Source organism: Ranitomeya imitator, chromosome 1, assembly GCF_032444005.1.
Source record: "Ranitomeya imitator isolate aRanImi1 chromosome 1, aRanImi1.pri, whole genome shotgun sequence".
NCBI classification, from domain to species: Eukaryota; Metazoa; Chordata; class Amphibia; order Anura; family Dendrobatidae; genus Ranitomeya; species Ranitomeya imitator.
In genome coordinates this window covers 9,362,946-9,386,198 of record NC_091282.1, presented here as the reverse complement: position 1 = coordinate 9,386,198, position 23,253 = coordinate 9,362,946, and the positions used below count along the sequence as shown (strand labels likewise).

At 44.7% G+C, this 23,253-nt stretch overlaps 1 protein-coding gene across 1 annotated transcript in view; it reads right to left on the bottom strand.

Annotated features, from left to right (window-relative positions):
* Window positions 1-5,030: 5,030 nt before the first annotated feature.
* The window catches only part of LOC138657453 (zinc finger protein 84-like), a 53,693-nt gene continuing 35,470 nt past the window's right edge, over window positions 5,031-23,253 (bottom strand). Inside the window, exon 5 of the mRNA XM_069745247.1 lies at window positions 5,031-7,316. Coding sequence (XP_069601348.1) covers window positions 5,833-7,316 — 1,484 coding nt within the window. The 3' untranslated portion in view covers window positions 5,031-5,832. The remainder of the gene's footprint in view (window positions 7,317-23,253) is intronic.

The window sequence follows — 23,253 nt, the reverse complement described above, 5'->3', positions numbered from 1 at the left end:
TAGGGGAGCCCTACCTCAGGATATTAGAAGACTGGCTGGTGTTCTGACTCGATCCGACATTTTTGCCAAAAGTGGTTTCAGACTTTCATAGAAATCAGGATATAATAATACCTTCCATCTGCCAGATCTCAAAGAACAAAAAAAAAAGAAAAAAAAGAAGAGTTCCATTCTCTTGATGTAAGGCTAGGTTCCCATTGCGTTAATGGGACAGCGCTAACGGACAGCGTTGCACGGCGAAATTAACGTCCATTAAAGCCCATTGACAGCAATGTTATTTGTTTTTGTAGCGCATCGCTAGCGCGTGCCATTTTCGGCACGCGCTAGCGATGTGCCGTTCATTTGTGACGCACCTCGGACGCTATGCGCTTAACGGATTGTCCTAACGCAATGGGAACCTAGCCTAAGGAGAGTGGTCCTACATTATCTCCACATAACCAAAGAGTGGAGGAAAGATAAGAACCTGTTTTTTTTCCTCTATTCTGGCCATAGGGTTAAATAGACAACCAAGACTACCTTGGCAAATTGGATGAAGAAAGCAATCACTGAAGCTTATCAGGTGCAAAATCTCACACCTCCACAGAAGTTCATGGCTCATTCCTCCAGAGTAGTAGTAGTTTCATGGGTGGAAAAAGCCAGCACCTCCATTGAACAGATATGCAGAGCCGCTACCTTGTCATTTGTCCACACCTTTGTCAGACATTATAAGCTTGGTTTAACATCCATCAAAGATAGATCATTTGGAAGAAAGATTCTCCAGGTGGTAGTCCCTCCCCAGACATTAGTCTTTGGTATTCCTCCTGTGTGCTGTCATGGGGGTTATTAGAAAAAACAGAATTAGACTTACCGGTAATTCGGTTTCTACTAACCTACCATGACAGTATGGGTAATTCACCCCCCTTTTACTCAATTATTGGATCTAGTAGTAATAAATATGTTAAAGCATTCATACTATTGAGGTCCTTTATAACAGAGGTCCCCAACTCCAGTCCTCAAGGCCCACCAACAGGTCATGTTTTCAGGATTTCCTTTGCATTGCACAGGTGATCCAATCATTACCTGGCCAAAACTAAGGAAATCCTGAAAACATGACATGTTGGTGGGCCTTGAGGACTGGAGTTGGGGACCTCTGCTTTATAACACTAGGGAAAGGATGTGGGAGGGGCTATTTGACCTCTTTCGTATTTCCTGTCCCTATTAGGATGAGATGACATCCTCCTGTGTGCTGTCCTGGTAAGTTATTAGAAACCGAATTACCGGTAAGTCTAATTCTATTTTTGACAGTTTTTTTTTTTTATAAATTGACAACTTGCTTTTCGCTCAGGGTCTGACTGTTGGTGCGCCCTCTGTTCACCAGTGAAATTCTCCCAGTGAACTCGCTTCTGCACCGTGAGACTTTCTCATAGTGCTAGCGGGGATCTCACCGCAGCTCAGCCCAGCTGGGAATGCAGCTCCAGTGACCGGCAGTAACCTCGATGATGTCACTGACGCTGCGCTTGCAGCAGCTCACTCATCAGTGGTCCTCAGCCTGGACGGTCGCATCTTGAACCGTGCAGAAAGAAAACTTTATCCTCAAACATGGATTACGGCGTGGGTGCAGAACAGTGGACAGGTGAGGGATATTGTTGTTTTATTACAGGAGACGAGGGATTCAGTGGAATCCCACACCGTTGTTGTTTTTTTAATTATTTAAATACGGCGTGGGGACCCTTCTATTCTTGATAACCAACCTTGCTGTAGTTGACAGCTGAGGGTTGCAACCCCCAGCTGTGAGTTTTGCCTAGCTATTTATTAAAAATGCAGGGGAACCCATGACATTTTATTTATTTACAGCGCAGGCTTCTGAGTAACCCCATCAGCCGCTCCTGTTCTCACTGTTAGCAGGCGTCAACTGATGGGAACAGTAGACCCATCAGATGACACCAGTGACCTTAAACTTCATACCTTCGATCACAGCTGCACGCTCACATTTTGTCATCTGACAGCATGAGAACTGCGGCTGTTTTACCAGCGGTGATGATTTTTACCACTGATCACGCACATGACAGAATGACAAATACCCGGTGTTCAGGGGGGCCGAACCTGAACAGTAACATGGACTTCTTTGTGAAGTCCATGTTCGGTGTTCACGCCCTAACAGTAGGTGTTCGGGAACGGATGCCGAACTTTACAGTTTGAATTCGTCCATCTCTACTGACTACATTACAGAAGCACACAGCTGACAGACACAGTGCCACACCAAACTGGACCAAGTCCTAGTCCTAGTCTGTGTACAGATTCCACAAACCTGGGCTTCATCCCAGAGAATACCAGGATAGGAATTTTCTACATGCTTCCTGAGATTCGTAAAAACCAGGTAACCAGGAAGGCCAATCGTCTCAGGGATGGGAACACTCACTGAAAACATCTCCGAGTAGAAAATGTCCTTAAACCGCTGGTAAGCAGGAGAGCCAGCTATTTTTAGGACACCACAGACCTTTTAAAAAAAAAAAAAAAAAAAAAAAAAAAGTAATCTACAATAGGTCCTCCCCTAAGAATGCCATCTTAGCCACTATGGATGTGGAATACCTATATTCAAACATCCCACATGAAGATGGACTATATGCCTACCGAATGTTTCTTGAAGCTAATCAGATCCCTTCTGTAGTCTGTATTAAGACTCACCAGATTGATCCTTTCACAGCTTTCTCTCTTTCGACGAGGAGATATATCTACAACACACCGAAACTACTATGCCAACCTTTTCATGGCTAAACTGAAAAATTACTTTTTTAGCATCCTGCTTCATTAAACCCTCGGCCTATTTCCGTTTTATCGATGACATCTTAATAATATGGACTGAGTCTGAACAAGAACTTATAAAATTCCATTACAATTTCAATACATTTCACCCCACAATAAACATGACATTGGACCAATCAAAAACGGAAATCAATTTTCTGAATACCACCATAAAAATTCAAAATGACATCGGTGTATTGGAAACCAATTGACCGATCCACATACCTCAGTTAGGACATCTTCCACCCGAAACACATTGACAAGTCCATAGTCTATAGCCAGGCCCTTACATATAATCGTATCTGTTCCATCATTTTTATTACAAAAAGAATATACAGATAAAGATGGAAAACGTACAGAGAAGCTATGTCACTTAGGTAACCCAGCATATAATAAGGAGTAATGTTGTGGGCATATCAAAATCCAAGGAATATGCAGTCAAATAGATGGTAACAAAAACTGCTGCAGGGTAGTACAACGGCTCATAGTAATAGTAGTACTCTAGAAGTTAAGACCAAGCGGCCATAAAAGTGAAAGAATAACACTCCAATACAAAGCATAAGACAATTAAGGTAATTAATGTAGCAACAGAGAATACATAAGGAGAATTAAGTAACTACAGAAAAGGCATCTAACGATAAATGACCTGCTAATGGAATGAGGCAGAGCTGGGCATGCAACATTTCACAATGTGTACCTCATAATATGAACTTGGGAGACATTTAAACACTTTTTTCCTCGAATTTTCCCTGTAACTGCTTCTGGTATATTGGCCCCAGTTACTGGAGAAATTCAGCGTCCTCGGACCTAGCAGCTCCTTCTCCCTCCCTACGACCAGCAATCAATTGACTTCTGGGTCCAGAAGAGGAAGCACCGCTACTGCTCCCTATTACTGTATACATAGCGCATGCCTAGTGCTGGTTTCACACCTCTTTTCATATTTATCAAAAAAATCTTCAATAAAAAAATATTGAAAATGAGAAATGAAAAATGAGTCATCTCAAACTCAACATTACTCTCAAGCCACAGAATCCATGTGCATACACTGAAAACCCTCAGAAGTTTGGGACAATTTTCAGTGAAGAAATTCCAGCTACAAGTCAGCAAAGTGTATATATAAATTGGGAAAAAGCACAAAAAAAAAAAAAAAAAATTGTTAAGAGCCTCACAGTGTGGTTTGGATCTCTAAGGGGGTCATACATGACAGTTCCTACTGTGGATCTTTCTTTAAATAAATTATTGCAAAATGTATTTTGTAGTGTTTTCTTCAGCTTCACCATTTTCAGATTTTGTCTGGATGATGATGACTATTGATATATAAAAATATCATACAATAATATACAGCAAGGTTCAAGGAAGCTTCACTACTTGGAGAGGAAAAAAAACGTTTTCCTCTCCTTTATCTGAAAAACTGTTTATATATTTCGATCACATATCATTTTGGGGTTTAGCAAATTAAAGCAAAATCTTCCTCCAAAAAAAGCTTTAAGACGCTACGAATAATCTAAGGCTATAGTTTTCTCTTAATATGAATTCTTTAAGTTTCAAAATTCGATTTGCCTGTAAAACATTTTACACATATAAAGCATCAAACGACTTCTCACCTTTGTGACTCCTTTGATGACTTCAGTAGTCTGACTTTAGTGGTAAAACATTTCCTGACTTATAAACACAAAGTCAGCTGTCCACTTTAACCCCTTAAGGACCAGGGGTATTTCTGTTTTTGCATGTCCGTTTCTTGCTCACCTCCTTTCCAGAAGGACAAATTGGACTTTTGATCGAAACCATTGGTTTTGCCATAAATTGTATAGTCCCAAATTTTTAATTTTTTTTTTTTAAATCCATGTTCACTAAATGCTAAAACGGACCTGCCATTCTGATTCTCCAGGACATTACGAGTTCACAGACACCAAACATGTCTAGGTTCTATTTTATTATAGTGGTGACAAAAAAATCCAAAAGTTTGTTAAAAAAGAAAAGAGCGTTGTTTTCCGAGCCCCGTAGCATCTCCATTTTTCATGATCTGGGACTGGGTGAGGGCTTATTTTTTGCGTGCCGAGCTGACATTTTTATTGATGCCATTTTGAGATGGATCCAAGCTTTTGATCACCCATTATTACATTTTATTATAATGTTGCAGCAACCAAAAAAATGCAGTTCTGGCGTTCTGATTTTTTTTTTTTTTTCATTAACCCCATTTACAGTTATTTATTCATTTAATATAATAACAAATCGGGAGAATCTGAAAACGGTGACATCAAATATGTGTATTTTTTTTATTGCTTTAACTTATTTTCATTTTTAAAAACTTTTTTTACTTGCTTCAATAGTCTCAATGGCAGACTAGAAGATTAGATCTGATCGCATGGGATACACATAGCTATGTGTAACAAAAATGCTCATCTGGTACGCAGGGTTAAAGGTAGAAAATCGGTGACAGGAGCGCTGAAAGGAGACACTGACACTGGATAAAGTTTAGCCACAACGCGTTTCAAACGGACATGTCCATTGAAACTCGTGGTTAAACTTTATCCAGTGTCACCTTTCAGTGCTCCTGGCACTTCCCTTATCCCCCTGCAGCTGCCTCCTCAGCACTCCTAAATGACCTCCTTACATTGACTCTGATTCATCTGGTATGTAGGCACTCATAGCAGTTCGGCAATGACAACCACAGGGGTCTCCTACAGCCCTAATTATCATGCCAACCCATCAGCGACCCGCGGTCATGCGACACGGGCACTGATGAGCGGAGCCAAGATGTGCATCCGGTTTGCGAGAGTTAAAGGCCGCTGTCAGAGATTGACAGCAGCATTTAGATAGTTAAAAGCCACAGGTAGAAGAGGATTCCATCAAAGGCTGTTAGGGGCATATGACAGCTGATCACATCAGCTGTCATGTGCCGGAAAAGGTGCGGGCTCATCGTCGGAGCCCAAACCAAAGTGGGGGAGGCGTGCTATGATGGATATAGCACGTCATAGGTCATTAAGGTCTTTATTCTTTGATGCTGAGCAAGCTCAAATATCTCTGTAAAGCACTTTCTACATTTCAACACGATTACGCCTTTTCCCCTTTGTGTATCCTCTTATGGTAAATCAGAGTTGACTGATGTGCAAATTGTTTGTTACATTCTGAACATGAATAAGGCTTCCCTCCAGTGTGATTTCTCTCATGTTTAACAAAATTTGATTTAAGTGTAAAGCATTTCCCACAAAATGAACAAGAAAATGGCTTCTCCCCGGTGTGACTTCGATGATGATCAAGAAGTATGGATTTAGCAATAAAACATTTCCCACATTCAGAACATGAAAAAGACTTCTCTGTGTGAATTTTCTCATGTGCAACAAAACTTGATTTAAGTGCAAAGCATTTACCACAAAAAGAACATGTATATGGCTTCTCCCCTGTGTGACTTCGATGATGATCAAGAAGTTTTGTTTTAGAAATAAAATATTTCCCACATACCGAACATGAGTAAGACTTCTCACCGGTATGGGTTCTCTCATGTGTAACAAGACTTGATTTAATTACAAAGCTTCTTCCACAAACCAAACAAGAAAATGGCTTCTCCCCTGTGTGACTTCGATGATGATCAAGAAGTTTTGTTTTAGAAATAAAACATTTCCCACATTCAGAACATGAAAATGGCTTCTCTCCTGTGTGAGTTTTCTGATGTTGGACAAGATTTGACTTGCATCTGAAACATTTCCCACATTCTGAACATAGGTACGGCTTCTCTCCTGTGTGAATTCTCTGATGTTTTGCAACATCAGCTTGATGTATAAAACATTTCCCACATTCTGAACATGAATATGGTTTCTCTCCTGTGTGAATCTTCTTATGATTTACTAAAGCCGAATTATCTGAAAAACTTTTCCCACATTCTGTACATGAATGTAGCTTCTCTCCTCTGTGAGCTCTCTGATGAGCTAGTAAACCAGATTTATCTGAAAAACATTTCTCACATTCTGAACAAGAATATGGCTTCTCTCCTGTGTGGATTCTCTCATGTGTAGCAAGATGTGATTTCATTGCAAAGCATTTCCCACAAAACGAACAAGAAAATGGCTTCTCTCCTGTGTGACTTCGATGATGATCAAGAAGTTTGGCTTTAAAAATAAAACATTTCCCACATTCAGAACATGAAAATGGCTTTTCGATTGTGTGCCATCTTTCATGTATAACAAGACTTGACTTATTTTTAAAGATTTTGCCACATTCTGAACAAGAGTGTGGCTTCTCCCCTGTGTGAATTTGTCTGTGTGTATGAAGACTTGAGCTTGTTGCAAAATGCTTTCCACAGAGTCCACATTGAAGCGCTCTGCTTCCTGTCTGATCTGTACTTGTAACAATCTGAGATTGGTTAGGAGACGGTTCCTCAGGATTAGGTGGATTATATGTTAGCTCTGTAGAGTTGAAACCTACATTTTCACTAGGGCTGGTAAGATTTTCTTCTTTAAAGTTGGGCTTCATATCTTCATCTTCTAATTTATAATTTGCTGATAACCTTAAGGTTCTCTCATAACTATTATTGTCATTTTCTGTAAGGAGTAAAAATATACAATTACAAATTAAAAACAACAAGTTTTCCAATTGAGTCAGGAAAAAAAAAAACACAAGCGCATGCAGGGGGTTTCTGAAATATCATAGCCTTACAGTGATGGCAAAAGCTATGTGCACACATTTCAAATTGCCTCGCGGCATTGACCCCAGATGACGTAGCATCACACGAGACCGCTACATCATCACAGGTCACTGTCGCAAGGCATTACTGGGAAAGGGAGCATCGCGAGGAGCGGGAATGCCGGAAGGTGAGAATATCACGATTTTTTATTTTAATTCTTTTTTTTTTTTCCATAAGTACCGTATATACTCAAGTATAAGCCGAGATTTTTAGCCCAATTTTTTGGGCTGTAAGTCCCCCTCTCGGCTTATACTCGAGTCATACCCAGGGGTCGGCAGGGGAGGAGGAGCAGTCTAATTATACTCACCTACTCCTGGCGCGGTCCCTGCAGGTCCCTGGCTTCCCCGGCGCCAGCATCTTCTTCCTGTACTGAGCGGTCAAATGGTACCACTCATTACAGTAATGAATATGCGGCTCCGCCTCCTATAGAGTTGGAGCCGCATATTCATTACTGTAATGAGCGGTAACGGTGACCGCTCAGTACAGGATGAAGCTGCGGCGTCGAGGAAGCAGGGACTGCACAGTGCCTGGAGCAGGTGAGTATAGTGGGGAGGGGAACGCAGTGCTGCGCGATATTCACCTGCTCCCCATTCCGGTGCCGCTCCGTCTTCTGCAGTGACGCTCAGGTCCGAGGACGCGGTGACGTGGTTAGTGCGCGCCTTCTGATTGAACGCCAGTGCTGAAGATGGAGCGGCGTAGGGAACGAGGAGCAGATGAATATTGAAAGTGCCGAAGGCCTGAGCGACGGAGAGGTGAGTATGTGATTTATTATTTTTATCGCAGCAACTGCAAATGGGGCAAGTGTCTGTACGGAGCATCTATGGGGCCATGAAGTTTGTGCAGCACTATATGGGGCCATAACGTTTGTGCAGCACTATATGGGGCAATAAAGTTTGTGCAGCACTATATGGGACCATAACATTTGTGCAGCACTATATGGGGCCATAACATTTGTGCAGCACTATATGGGGCAAGTGTTTGTATGGAGCATCTATGGGGCATAACGTTTGTGCAGCACTATATGGGGCCATAACGTTTTTGCCCCATATAGTGCTGCACGTGTCTGTATGGGGCCATAATTAACGTTTTTGGAGCATTACGGTATATGGGGCAAGTATCTGTATGGAGCATCTTATAGGGCCATAATCAGCATTTGTGCAGCATTATATTGGGCAAATGTGTCTATGGAGCATCTTATGGGGCCATTATTAACCTTTATGCAGGATTATATGGGGCATATTTTAATATGGAGCATCTTATGGGGCCATTATGAACTGTATGGAGCATTATATGGGGCTCCTGATTCAATATGAATATTCAAAAACACTTAACCTACTGATGTCTCAATTTTACTTTTATTGGTATCTATTTTTACTTTTGACATTTACTGGTAGCTGCTGCATTTTCCACCCTAGGCTTATACTCGAGTCATTGTTTTCCCAGTTTTTTGTGGCAAAATTAGGGGGGGGTCGGCTTATACTCAAGTATATACGGTATATGGTTCTCAGGGCCTTGAGGAGAGTCTCCTCTCCTCCACCCTAGGTACCAACCGCACATGAGCCGCTTACGTCCTGCATGGTGGGCATAGTCAATGCGGGAACTAAGCGGATCAATGCATTCTTATGTGTGCGGAATCCCCGCGATACCGCACAAAGAATGAACATGCTGTGTTTTTTTTCCGGAATGCGAATCCACCGTGGAAAAAAACGCAGCATGTGCCCCAAAAAATCCAGAATGCATCAAAAATGATGGGATGCTTATGTAAGCTTTTTTAGTGTTTTTTCAGCGGAAAACAGCTAAAAAAGTTAAAAATCCTGAACGTGTGCACATAGCCTGAAAAGCAGCTTTTAATTTGCATAAAAAAGCAGAAAGTTTTTTTGCAATCAACATAACTGGGTCCGGCCATGGACAAAGCCAGATGAGAATTTTTTTTTTAACACACAATGTAGTGAATTAAGGGGGGAAAAAAAACAAAACAAAAAAAAAAGTGCAGTGAAAATGTGAAAAAAAACAAAAACAAAAAAACCAATTTCACCATTGTTTTTAGTTTTGGTTTCACTTTGCTCATTGTGTGGTAAAAATGACTCCGCTCCACGAACCTCCGGGTCAGTACAATTCCACCAATACAAAACTTGTCGTGTTTTTATTACTTTAGTATTGCAAAAAAACAAAAACATTTTGCTTAGGACAATTTTCTGAGAAACATGACTTTCTTATTTTTCGGTCCATTGAGCAGGGTGAGCACAGTACGAGCCCTGGTGCAACGAGCACAGTACGAGCCCTGGTGCAACGAGCACAGTACGAGCCCTGGTGCAACGAGCACAGTACGAGCCCTGGTGCAACGAGCACAGTACGAGCCCTGGTGCAACGAGCACAGTACGAGCCCTGGTGCAACGAGCACAGTACGAGCCCTGGTGCAACGAGCACAGTACGAGCCCTGGTGCAACGAGCACAGTACGAGCCCTGGTGCAACGAGCACAGTACGAGCCCTGGTGCAACGAGCACAGTACGAGCCCTGGTGCAACGAGCACAGTACGAGCCCTGGTGCAACGAGCACAGTACGAGCCCTGGTGCAACGAGCACAGTACGAGCCCTGGTGCAACGAGCACAGTACGAGCCCTGGTGCAACGAGCACAGTACGAGCCCTGGTGCAACGAGCACAGTACGAGCCCTGGTGCAACGAGCACAGTACGAGCCCTGGTGCAACGAGCACAGTACGAGCCCTGGTGCAACGAGCACAGTACGAGCCCTGGTGCAACGAGCACAGTACGAGCCCTGGTGCAACGAGCACAGTACGAGCCCTGGTGCAACGAGCACAGTACGAGCCCTGGTGCAACGAGCACAGTACGAGCCCTGGTGCAACGAGCACAGTACGAGCCCTGGTGCAACGAGCACAGTACGAGCCCTGGTGCAACGAGCACAGTACGAGCCCTGGTGCAACGAGCACAGTACGAGCCCTGGTGCAACGAGCACAGTACGAGCCCTGGTGCAACGAGCACAGTACGAGCCCTGGTGCAACGAGCACAGTACGAGCCCTGGTGCAACGAGCACAGTACGAGCCCTGGTGCAACGAGCACAGTACGAGCCCTGGTGCAACGAGCACAGTACGAGCCCTGGTGCAACGAGCACAGTACGAGCCCTGGTGCAACGAGCACAGTACGAGCCCTGGTGCAACGAGCACAGTACGGGCCCTGGTGCAACGAGCACAGTACGAGCCCTGGTGCAACGAGCACAGTACAAGCCCTGGTGCAACGAGCACAGTACGAGCCCTGGTGCAACGAGCACAGTACGGGCCCTGGTGCAACGAGCACAGTACAAGCCCTGGTGCAACGAGCACAGTACGAGCCCTGGTGCAACGAGCACAGTACAAGCCCTGGTGCAACGAGCACAGTACGAGCCCTGGTGCAACGAGCACAGTACAAGCCCTGGTGCAACGAGCACAGTACGAGCCCTGGTGCAACGAGCACAGTACGGGCCCTGGTGCAACGAGCACAGTACAAGCCCTGGTGCAACGAGCACAGTACGAGCCCTGCTGTTATAAACAGCAGTCACCTTCATGCATTCATCTTATCCTATTTAACACCACATTACTGCAGTATATAGAGATATCGCGGTTCTACTGAGGCTCAACCTCTCACAAGAGGTTCTTCAGAAGAGGGACCTTCAGAAGGCCCTGGACAGCCAGAGTAACACAGAATTTAATACTGTACATCCCGCCTTGCTTAAATAAATGGTCACTAAGAAGCACACAGCCCAGAATGGATAATAAAACACGGCTTATTTTACAAGAAACTCACAAATTACCATTAAAAAAAAATAACAGTATGAAGACCACAAGAAAAGGTTTTATAAAGTACTAGATGGTGGCCCGATTCCAACGCATCGGGTATTCTAGAATATGCATGTCTACGTAGTATATTGCCCAGCCACGTAGTATATGGCCCAGCCACGTAGTATATTGCCCAGCCACGTAGTATATTGCCCAGCTACAGTTGTGTCCAAAAGTATTGACACCCCTGCAATTCTGTCAGATAATACTCAGTTTCTTCCTGAAAATGATTGCAAACACAAATTCTTTGGTATTATTATCTTCATTTAATTTGTCTTAAATGAAAAAACACAAAAAGAATTGTCCTAAAGCCAAATTGGATATAATTCCACACCAAACATAAAAAAGGGGGTGGACAAAAGTATTCGCACTGTGCGAAACTCATGTGATGCTTCTCTAATTTGTGTAATTAGCAGCACCTGTGACTTACCTGTGGCACCTAACAGGTGTTGGCAATAACTAAATCACACTTGCAGCCAGTTGACATGGATTAAAGTTGACTCAACCTCTGTCCTGTGTCCTTGTGTACCACATTGAGCATGGAGAAAAGAAAAAAGACCAAAGAACTGCCTGAGGACTTGAGAAACCAAATTGTGAGGAAGCGTGAGCAATCTCAAGGCTACAAGTCCATCTGCAAAGACCTGAATGTTCCTGTGTCTACCGGGCCCAGTGTCATCAAGAAGTGTAAAGCCCATGGCACTGTGGCTTAACCTCCCTAGATGTGGACGGAAAAGAAAAATTGACAAGAGATTTCAACGCCAGATTGTGCGGATGTTGGATAAAGAACCTCGACTAACGTCCAAACAAGTTCAAGCCGCCCTGCAGTCCGAGGGTACAACAGTGTCACCCCGTACTATCCATCGGTGTCTGAATGAAAAGGGACTGTATGGTAGGAGACCCAGGAAGACCCCACTTCTTACCCCGAGACATAAAAAAGCCAGGCTGGAGTTTGCCAAAACTTACCTGAAAAAGCCCAAAACGTTTTGGAAGAATGTTCTCTGGTCAGATGAGACAAAAGTAGAGCTTTTTGGGCAAAGGCATCAACATAGAGTTTACAGGAGAAAAAAAGAGGCATTCAAAGAAAAGAACACGGTCCCTACAGTCAAACATGGCGGAGGTTCCCTGATGTTTTGGGGTTGCTTTGCTGCCTCTGGCACTGGACTGCTTGACTGTGTGCATGGCATTATGAAGTCTGAAGACTACCAACAAGTTTTGCAGAATAATGTAGGGTCCAGTGTGAGAAAGCTGGGTCTCCCTCAGAGGTCATGGGTCTTCCAGCAGGACAATGTCCCAAAACACACTTCAAAAAGCACTAGAAAATGGTTTGAGAGAAAGCACTGGAGACTTCTAAGGTGACCAGCAATGAGTCCAGACCTGAATCCCATAAAAGACCTTTGGAGAGATCTAAAAATGGCAGTTTGGAGAAGGCGCCCTTCAAATATCAGGGACCTGGAGCAGTTTGCCAAAGAAGAATGGTCTAAAGTTCCAGCAGAGCATTGTAAGAAACTCATTGATGGTTACCGGAAGCAGTTGGTCGCAGTTATTTTGGCTAAAGGTTGTGCAACCAAGTATTAGGCTGAGGGTGCCAATGCTTTTGTTTGGCCCATTTTTGGAGTTTTGTGTGAAATGATCAATGTTTTGCTTTTGGCTTCATTCTCTTTTGTGTTTTTTCATTTAAGACAACTTAAATAAAGATAATAATACCAAAGAATTTGTGATTGCAATCACTTTCAGGAAGAAACTGAGTATTATCTGACAGAATTGCAGGGGTGTCAATACTTTTGGCCACAACTGTACGTAGTATATTGGCCAGCCACATAGTATATTGCCCAGCCACGTATGTAACAGGTTAAAAAAGACTTAAAATAAAAAATAAACATATACTCACCATCCGAGAGCCCCTTGTAGTCCTGTTGCCTGTGTGCGGTGCATGCGGCAGCTTCCGGTCCCAAGGTTGGTATGAGCGCAGGACCTGTGATGACGTCGCGGTCACATGACTGTGACGTCATGGGACCTGCCGCTTGCACTGCCGATGAGAGGACGTGACGGCGGAGGGTGCTGCATACGCATTATCAATAGTAAAAAGTTGGTCACACAGGGTTAATAGCTGCGTTAATGGAGTGCGTTACCCGCGGCATAACGTGGTCCGTTACCGCTGGCATTAACCCTGTGTGAGGGCTGACTAGAGGGGAGTAAGGAGCGAGCATTTTTCCGCCGGACTGTGCCGGTCGCTTATTGTTCGTGGCTGTTTTGCCGCGACCAATCAGCGACTTGGATTTCCATGACAGACAGAGGCCGCGACCAATGAATATCTGTGACAGACAGACAGACAGACGGAAGTGACCCTTAGACAATTATATAGTAGATTTTTCTCATGTAAACGTAAACTATCATTTGGACATAAAAAAAATTATTAAAAACTTTGAGGACTCTCATAACGCAGAATGGCGAACTATATACTATATATAAATTAAAGACAATTTTTGATTCATGGCTTTTAGTTCGTCATGGTTATAACTTTTTATTTCATTTTTTATATGTCCTAAAAAAAAGCCCCCCCTCTGAAAACTGCAGAGGGTCTTGCAAAAAACAAGTCTGTACACAACTCGACCTATACAAATATTAACCCCTTCATGACCGGGCCAATTTTTACAATTCTGACCACTGTCCCTTTATGAAGTGATAACTCTGGAGCTTCATCGGATCCCGGTGATTCTGAGATTGTTACCGTATTTTTCGGACTATAACATGCACTTTTCCCCCCCCAAAGAATGTGAGGAAAATGGGGGGTGCGTCTTATAGTCGTAATGCAGGCTTACCGGCAGTGGTGTGGTGGCGGCAGAGGCGCGGGGATAATGAGCGGTATGGCGTGAGCAGGGTTACCTTCCACAGGTGAGGTGACGCAGCGGCCCGGTATCCAATGTGAGCAGCAGAGCCGGGTTAATCACCGGTTTCTCGGTGGCGGCGGCCATCTTCTTGAGACGTGCGTGCGCAGATGGAGTGCTCTGCTTCCCGGGGCTTTAGGAAAATGGCCGCGGGAGGCAGCGCGTGCGCAGATGGAGATCGCGGTGGCCATTTTCCTGAAGCCGAGTTCGCAGATTTAGATCTCGGATTCAGGAAAATAGCCGGCACGATCTCCATCTGTGCACACGTGGCCTCCCGCGGCCATTTTCCTAAAGCCGCGGGAAGCAGAGCACTCCATCTGCGCACGCACGGTCTCAGGAAGATGGTCGCCGCCACCGAGAAACCGGTGATTAACCCGGCTCTGCTGCTCACATTGGATACCGGGCCGCTGCGTCACCTCACCTGTGGAAGGTAACCCTGCTCACGCCATACCGCTCATCATCCCCGCACCTCTGCCGTCGCCACACCACTGCTGCAACCCCCCATGGACACCAGGCCGTGGGCGTCGCCCACCTAAGCAGGAAGGGACCCTGCCCAGAGTGTGCAAATCAGTCATCAAAGCAAAAGGTGGCTACTTTGAAGAACCTAGAATATGGTGACCGGATGTGGAGCTGAGCAGACGTGCGAGGCTCGAGCTCCCTAACCACCAGTTATCATAAGCGGCCCAAAGTATAGTGAGGTGACCGGAGGAGGTCAGATCCGAAGACAAGATAAGCCAGGCGGTGGTGCGCTGCAGGAATGAAGCGAGGGAGAAGGAGGGGGCAGGCGCCCAGCAGGGTCCTGGTTTTTGAAGCAGCCGGTAGCTGGATCCAAGATGGCGACCGCAGCTCTCACCACGCCGCAGCAGCAGGAGAAACAGCAGTGTGAAGCAAAGGTCAGAGCTGAACAGTGAATCACTCCACCAGCCCCAAACTCCCAGCAAAGCTGCAAGCACCCTGAGCACACAGAGCTATTCACCAACGCTGCAGTCCCTGCTGGGAATGCTGAAGGTTCAGAGCCTGAAGATTTACAGCCACTAAACACAGCCCTGACCGTCTCCTCAGACTCTCCTATTACAGACTCCAATCCTGCCCCTGTCACTGTAGCCACACTCAGATCCCTGCTGGGAGACCTGAAGCAAGCCATTCACACTGATATCACAACGGCTTTCACTGAGCTACATAAAGAAATTACGCAGATTGGCGACAGAACCTCGCGCATAGAGGGGAAACTGGAGGAATATACTGCGGCGCATAACCAACTAGTAGACGCGCATAATGAAGCGGACGAAGAAATCATGGCCCTGAAACTTGCAGATCTAGAAGACCGATCCAGGCGCAATAACCTACGTTTCAGAGGAATCCCTGAGAGCGTGTCAGTTGATACACTAAAGGAGTTTCTAATGGACTTCTTCACAATTCTGGTGCCGTCAGCAGAACAGAGGGACCTGCTGATTGACAGGGCACATCGGATCCCTCAACCAAAGTCTGCTCCCAGCTCCGCACCGCGAGACGTGATAGCCAGGCTGCACTTCTACCACTTCAAGGAGGCAGTAACCAAGGCAGTCACAGCAAGGCAAGAACTTCCAGAAAGATTCCAGAACATCCTAGTGTTCACAGACTTGTCTGCGACAACCCTGAACAGGAGGCGAGAATTCTCATCCGCAACCAAGATTCTACGGGACAACAGTATTGTCTACAAGAGGGGATATCCAATAAAGCTCATCGTGATGAAAAACGGAACTTCACACGTCCTTGCGTCTCCCAGAGAGGCCATGACCCTGCTCCAGGAATGGTCCCTGACATCAGTGGATGAAGATACCAGCTCCCAACTAAAGAAAAGACCCCCGAAACTGAACAAGGAATGGACCTGATTCTCACGCAAATACTCTAACTATACGTATCCCCTATGTGCCTATGCCGGGACACCACATTTATTTTTTTTTTTGCCTAGCTGGCAGATTGAAGGGGCATGAGAATAACGCTTTTGTTTTTTCTATTCTCTCCCTCCTTTAATACTGGATAGGAACGACTATCCAGTTGGTTCATGTAGAACCGGACTGTGAGTTGTACAAGCTGTACTTGATCTAGTTGTTGTTAATTACTTTAACCCCTTTGTTTCCCTTATTATCATCCTGTACCTGGTGACTGATTTAAATTTTTTTTCTTTTTTGTAACTGATGGCATTTCAAATATCTAGCATTAATGCGAAAGGCCTAAATAGCCCTTTCAAGAGATCGCTATTAAGGAAAGAAGCCCCAGGCACTCAAAGCGGACATACTATGTGTCCAAGAAACTCATTTAAACCTTGAAGATACACAGACTACAACATAAAAATCACCCCCATATCTACGCGTCATATGCGGTGAAAAAGAAGAGAGGGGTAGCGATTGCAATAAAAGACACTGCAGCGTTCCAGCTTGTTAATAGCGTTCTGGATGATGAAGGCAGATATGTAATATTGATATGTAATATCAATAATAAGGTGTATACAATTGCATCTATATATGCACCCAATACAGGTCAAATCACTTTAATTAAAGACCTCATAACTAAATTATCCAAAATAAAACAAGGATCCCTGCTAATCTGTGGAGATTTTAACATTGTCCCGATCCCCAATATAGACAAATCTTGGTGCTCAAAGAAATATCAGAAGAATTCTATGACACACGGAGGGTCCTTCATGCTTCTGAAAGGGATTATACGTATTACTCCCACCCACATAAAGTATATTCAAGAATAGATCTAATAGTAGTGGATAAATGGCTCCTACAAAATATACAAGATTGGGAACATAACCTGGTCGGACCACGCTCCTGTAACATGCCAAGTTAAAGAGACGTACAATAATTTAACTTATTCTCCGTGGAGAATTAATAACTTTTTAGAAGCCTCAGATAATATTAAATCCCAACTTAACGACCTTCTCCAGGAATTTTTTTATATCAATAGTACCCCCGACATATCCCCCACCACAGTGTGGTGCGCCCACAAGGCCGATATAAGAGGGCGGCTAATACAGATAGCAGCGCAACACAAAAAACTGAGAATGCGACAAATAGACGAGCTTAATAAAAATATAGCAACATTGGAAACCATCCATAAACATAGCCCATCACCCACGGTATATAGAAAACTACAAAAGGCGAGATACGAACTATATCAGCTATTCCAATATAAATATGAGCATAATTTGAGGCGGAATAAAGTGAAATATTATTGGCAGGGGAATAAAGCGAGTAAAATACTCGCCAATAAGATTAAAGCGAGATTAACAAAGCAAAAAATAGCTCACATACAAGATGATCAAAAGAACAAAATATACAACCCCAAAGAAATTGCGAATACTTTCCCAAGATATTATGCACGTAAGGAAAGAAATATGCGGCACTCACCCCAATTCAGCAGTGGAAGGCGTGAACTTTAATGGAGAACAAACAGATACAAAAATCCATTAAAACATCAGGTGAGCAGGAGGGTGCGGTGTTGGAGCTTGGACGACGGCCGTTTCGCACACCAGGTGCTTCGACGGGTCCAGGTAGACCTAGTGCCGTCCTGTTCTATATACTTGTGCGGTTTCCCAAGATATTACTTCTCACTCTACAATCTCAAGACTGATAACCTTACCCCACAACCCAACGCTGAGCTAATTAATAATTTCCTGAATAGCATATCCCTACCCCAAATCCCAGAAGATAAATTGATGCCAATAAATCAATCTATAAGCCAAAAAGAAATCCAACAAACCATTCAAGCAACAAAAAATAATAAATCCCCAGGACCGGATGGTATAACTAATGAATACTTGAAGTTATTCAACCAAATACTGTCCCCACATCTATTATTAGTCTTCCAAAATATATTTGAAACGGGCAAAATACGAGAAGAAATGTTACAAGCGACTATAGTCCCCTCCCCAAGCCAGGAAAAACGCCCGACCATCCAAGTAATTTCAGGCCAATATCCCTTCTAAATACTGACCTCAAGCTGTACTCAAAAATCCTAGCAAATAGACTCTGCGATGTGATCCCTTCCCTGGTGCACAGAGACCAGGTTGGATTTATCAAATCTAGACAGACATTGGATGGCACCAGACGAGTGATTGACCTCATCCATGTGGCGGGGAGGGACCGGGCGCCTTCTCTGCTCCTAACCCTGGATGGCACCAGACGAATGATTGACCTCATCCATGTGGCGGGGAGGGACCGGACGCCTTCTCTGCTCCTATCCCTGGATGGCACCAGACGAGTGATTGACCTCATCCATGTGGCGGGAGGGACCGGACGCCTTCTCTGCTCCTATCCCTGGATGGCACCAGACGAGTGATTGACCTCATCCATGTGGCGGGAGGGACCGGACGACTTCTCTGCTCCTATCCATGGACGGCACCAGACGAGTGATTGACCTCATCCATGTGGCGGGGGGGACCGGACACCTTCTCTGCTCCTATCCATGGACGGCACCAGACGAGTGATTGACCTCATCCATGTGGCGGGGAGGGACCGGACGCCTTCTCTGCTCCTACCCCTGGACGGCACCAGACGAATGATTGACCTCATCCATGTGGCGGGGGGTGGGGGAGGACCGGACGCCTTCTCTGCTCCTACCCCTGGACGGCACCAGACGAATGATTGACCTCATCCATGTGGCGGGGGGTGGGGGGGGACCGGACGCCTTCTCTGCTCCTATCCCTGGATGGCACCAGACGAGTGATTGACCTCATCCATGTGGCGGGGAGGGACCGGACGCCTTCTCTGCTCCTATCCCTGGATGGCACCAGACGAATGATTGACCTCATCCATGTGGCGGGGGGGACCGGACGCCTTCTCTGCTCCTATCCCTGGACGGCACCAGACGAATGATTGACCTCATCCATGTGGCGGGGAGGGACCAGACGCCTTCTCTGCTCCTATCCCTGGATGGCACCAGACGAGTGATTGACCTCATCCATGTGGCGGGAGGGACCGGACGCCTTCTCTGCTCCTATCCCTGGACGCGGAGAAGGCGTTCGATCGGGTGCATTGGGGATACCTGTTTGAGGTTCTGGCCAGATTCGGATTTACGGGTAATATTGCTAAAGCAATCACTCTGCTATATTCTCACCCATCAGCGTCGGTTTCTGTCTCTGGAATGATGTCGGACAGGTTTACTGTTACTAACGGGACGAGACGGGTGTCCGCTATCACCCCTTATATTCGCCTTGGTGATTGAACCTCTAGCGGAGAAAATTAGATCACACTCGGTGATATCAGGAATTCAGGTGAATAAAACGGAACACAAAATAAGTTTATTTGAAGGTGCTCTGCATCCCCAACCGAGGACATGTTGCCACACATCCAGCACACAGCCTTCGCTGCTTAATACCTGCAGGCGCACCTCCGGCCTCCCCCGGTAGTGTTACCATCTACTTCCGGGTCACAAGCGCTGATGGGACACCGAGCCAGCGCTGCGCTCATGCGACCCAGGGCGGCACTGCCCGACCCCGGGGATCACGATATCCATATGGCCAGACGAGGAGGGGTCTGCAAGCAGGACACCCCGACGCTGCTTCCAGTGACCCCGTCTCTGCCGTTCCCGCAGACACCGCGCAGAGGCTGAAGGACCTGGGTAAGAACTTCGTGCTTTAGCACCTGTCTGTTCCCATCTAGGACAGGAACCCAAACTGGAGTGGTGAGGGGGACCGCCCCTTTAAATCCTGTAGATTCCTGTCCAGATGGTGGGCGGATCCCCTCTCGCGTAGGGTGCTGTCGTGGCGATAGGAAAAATCTAATAAATTCACTGTATGAAGAAATAACTGAAGTAATGATACATCTGGTTCGGCCGGAATGGAGGATGAAGGATGGGAGATTTTACTAATGAAATTCTCACCGCACAAATCAGTAACAATCCTGAAAAGGAGAAAGAATTGGAAGCATCTAAAGAGACCAGCATGGATGAACACAGAACTTATCACTTGATAAAGAGGAAGAAAATAAATGTATATTAAATGGAAATAGGGGGGCATATCTAAAGAATACAATGCTGTCTGCAGGGAATGCAGGGCAAGAGTTAGATGAACTAAAGCCAGTAATGAAGTGAGGCTTGCAAGGGAAACCAAAAGGATTTTGGGGGTCAAAACCAAGAGAAAAGTGAAAGATGGTATAGGATTTTTACAGGAAGAAAAAGGTGAAGTGGTCAAAAATGATGTTAAGAAGACGAACTTTTAAATTCCTATTTTGCATCTGTGTTCTCTAAGAAAGCAAATGTAACATCAACTGATCTTCACGGTGCCATCGAAGCAATAAAAGTATCCACACTAGCCATAAACAGAGATGGTAAGGGAACACTTAGCTAATTTACATATCCTGGTCCAGATGAATTACATCCGAGGGTACTAAGAAGTATTGTTTCTCCTTGCGGAAAGAGACAAATTAAGCATGTCGAGGTGAGGAGACTTAAAGCCGCAATGCTCCTCTGGGAAATATGCAAATTGTCTCTTCAGAGAGGAAGAGGACTAGAACTCTAGAACTAGAATGGCTTTAAGTCTCTTCACCTCGACATGCTTATCAAGTCACTCTCCGCAAGTAGAAATGATACTTCTTGGATCCCGGTCAGACTCCTCTCAATCAGCCAAACCAGATCTCCACTTTGCACTGACGAGGGGCAGTACCCCAAAACACAGTGTCTGCAAATTGAGATTCTGGTTTGGCTATTATCCTAAGTCATGTGACAAGGCTCGTTAAAGGGTCGACATTGACTGTTAGGATTGCTACTTCCAATAGGTGGCACTAGAGTTCTAGTCCTCTTCCTCTCTGAATAGTCAATTTGCACCCTAGGGTACTGAAAGAGTTACCAGAGGAAATTGCAGAACCACTAGCCAGAATCTTTGAAAATTCCTGGAAACCAGGAGAAGTCCCAGAAGATTGGAAAAGGGCAAATGTTGTTCCTATATTCAAAGAAGGAAAGAAAACAGAGCCAGGAAGTTACAGGCCAGTGAGCCTTACTTCTATACCAGGCAAGATCTGTGAACAAATTATTAAACAGCATACATGTAAGTACTTGGATAAGAATACAGTAAGTAACCAGAGCCAGCATGGGTTTGCAGCAAGCAAGTCATGCCAGACTAATCTAATTTCCATCTATGATGGAATCACTGACTGGGTGGATCAGGGAAATGCGGTAGATACAGTAGATCTCGATTTCAGAAAAGCATTTGATAAAGTACCTCATACTATCTTTATTGAAAAAAATGACCAAGTATGGGATTCACAAGGCTACAGTTAGGTGGATTCATAACTGGCTCAGTGATCATAGTAAAAGAGTGGTGATAAATGGTTGCACTTCAAATTGGAAGAGTGTTTCAAGTGGGGTACCACAAGGCTCTGTCCTGGCACCAGTGTTGTTCAACATTTTTATAAAAGATCTAGATAAGAGAACTGAATGTAAACTGATTAAATTTGCAGACGATGCAAAGCTAGGAGGGATAGCTAACACTAGAGAAGACAGAGAAAGGATTCAGAAGCATCTAGATAAGCTTGAACAACAATGGACGAAGACAAATAGAATGGCATTCAACAGGGAGAAATGCAAGAATCTACATCTGGGCAAGAAAAAGAAAAATTACATCTATAGAATGGGAGGAATAGAACTAAGCAACAGCACGTGTGAAAAACACTTGAGTATACTAATAGATCACAGACTGAACGTTAGTCAACAGCAAAAAAGGCAAACAGTTCCAAGATGTATTAAGAGAAGCATAGAGTCTAGATCACATGAACTAATTATCCCCCTCTACTCCTCTATGGTCAGATCTCATCTGGAATACTGTGTTCAGTTCTGGGCACCATATGTTAAAAAAAGACATTGAAAAAACTGGAGCAAGATCTGAGAAGAGCTCCCAAAATGGTGAGCGGACCGCAAAGTAATGTCCTACAAGAAACGATTAAAAGATCTGAAAATGTTTAGCTTGCATAAAAAGAAGGCTAAGCGGAGACTTAATAGCGGTCTACAAATATCTGAAGCGCTGTCACAGTGTAGAGGGATCATCCTTATTCTCATTTGCGCATGGAAACACGAGAAGCAATGTAAAGAAACTGAAAGACAGAAGATACAGACCTCAATTTTCAGTAAGCCAGGAGGAATAGACTTCTCTACATGTTAACTTTTGAATACATGTGTTTGTTTTCTTGACCAGCCAAAGAACAGACTTTTGTTCATATAAGCCTGTAATGTTGACTTTTAAGCTGATACTTGTTGTAACAAACTGTGCTGTTATCCTGGATGACAGAAATGAGGATTGCGGATATGCTGAATACACATTGTGCAGGCCAGCTAGTTTGTTGACTTGAAAAACAGAGGAGGAAAAAACATGCAAATTAATTAAATCATGAGAGTTAACCTGTCCCTTGACCTGTGAATGATGGACAATTGTGAATTATATGAGGAGACTTTGCCTCTACCATTAGATACATCCAGTTATCGAGACTGCCAAAAGAGCCAGAGATCAAAAAAATATAAATTAAAAAAAGAGACTCTTTACAAGACAGTAGCCAAGACATCATGGCTCCATCACGAGGGACACAGATTTGACATTCTACAGAATGCCAGCTTAGGTGACCACGGCCCTGGCAGAAAGAATTCAGATCTGCTCCATTGACCATCACCATGGATATATTTGGAGTAGTCAGGATTTGGACCCATCTACTACATAATTGTCTAAGGGTCACTTCCGTCTTTCTGTCTGTCCTTCTGTCTGTCACGGATATTCATTGGTCGCGGCCTCTGTCTGTCATGGAATCCAAGTCGCTGATTGGCCTCCCCAGCTGCCTGTCATGGCTGCCGCGACCAATCAGTGACAGCCACAGTCCGATTAGTCCCTCCCTACTCCCCTGCAGTTAGTGCCCGCTCCATACTCCCCGCAGTCACCGCTCACTCAGGGTTAATGCCAGCGGTAACGGACCGCGTTATGCCGCGGGTAACTCAATCAGTATCCGCCGCTATTAACCCTGTGTGACCAAGTTTTTACTATTGATGCTGCCTATGTAACGTCAATAGTAAAAAGATATAATGTTAAAAATAATAAATCATCATATACTCACCTT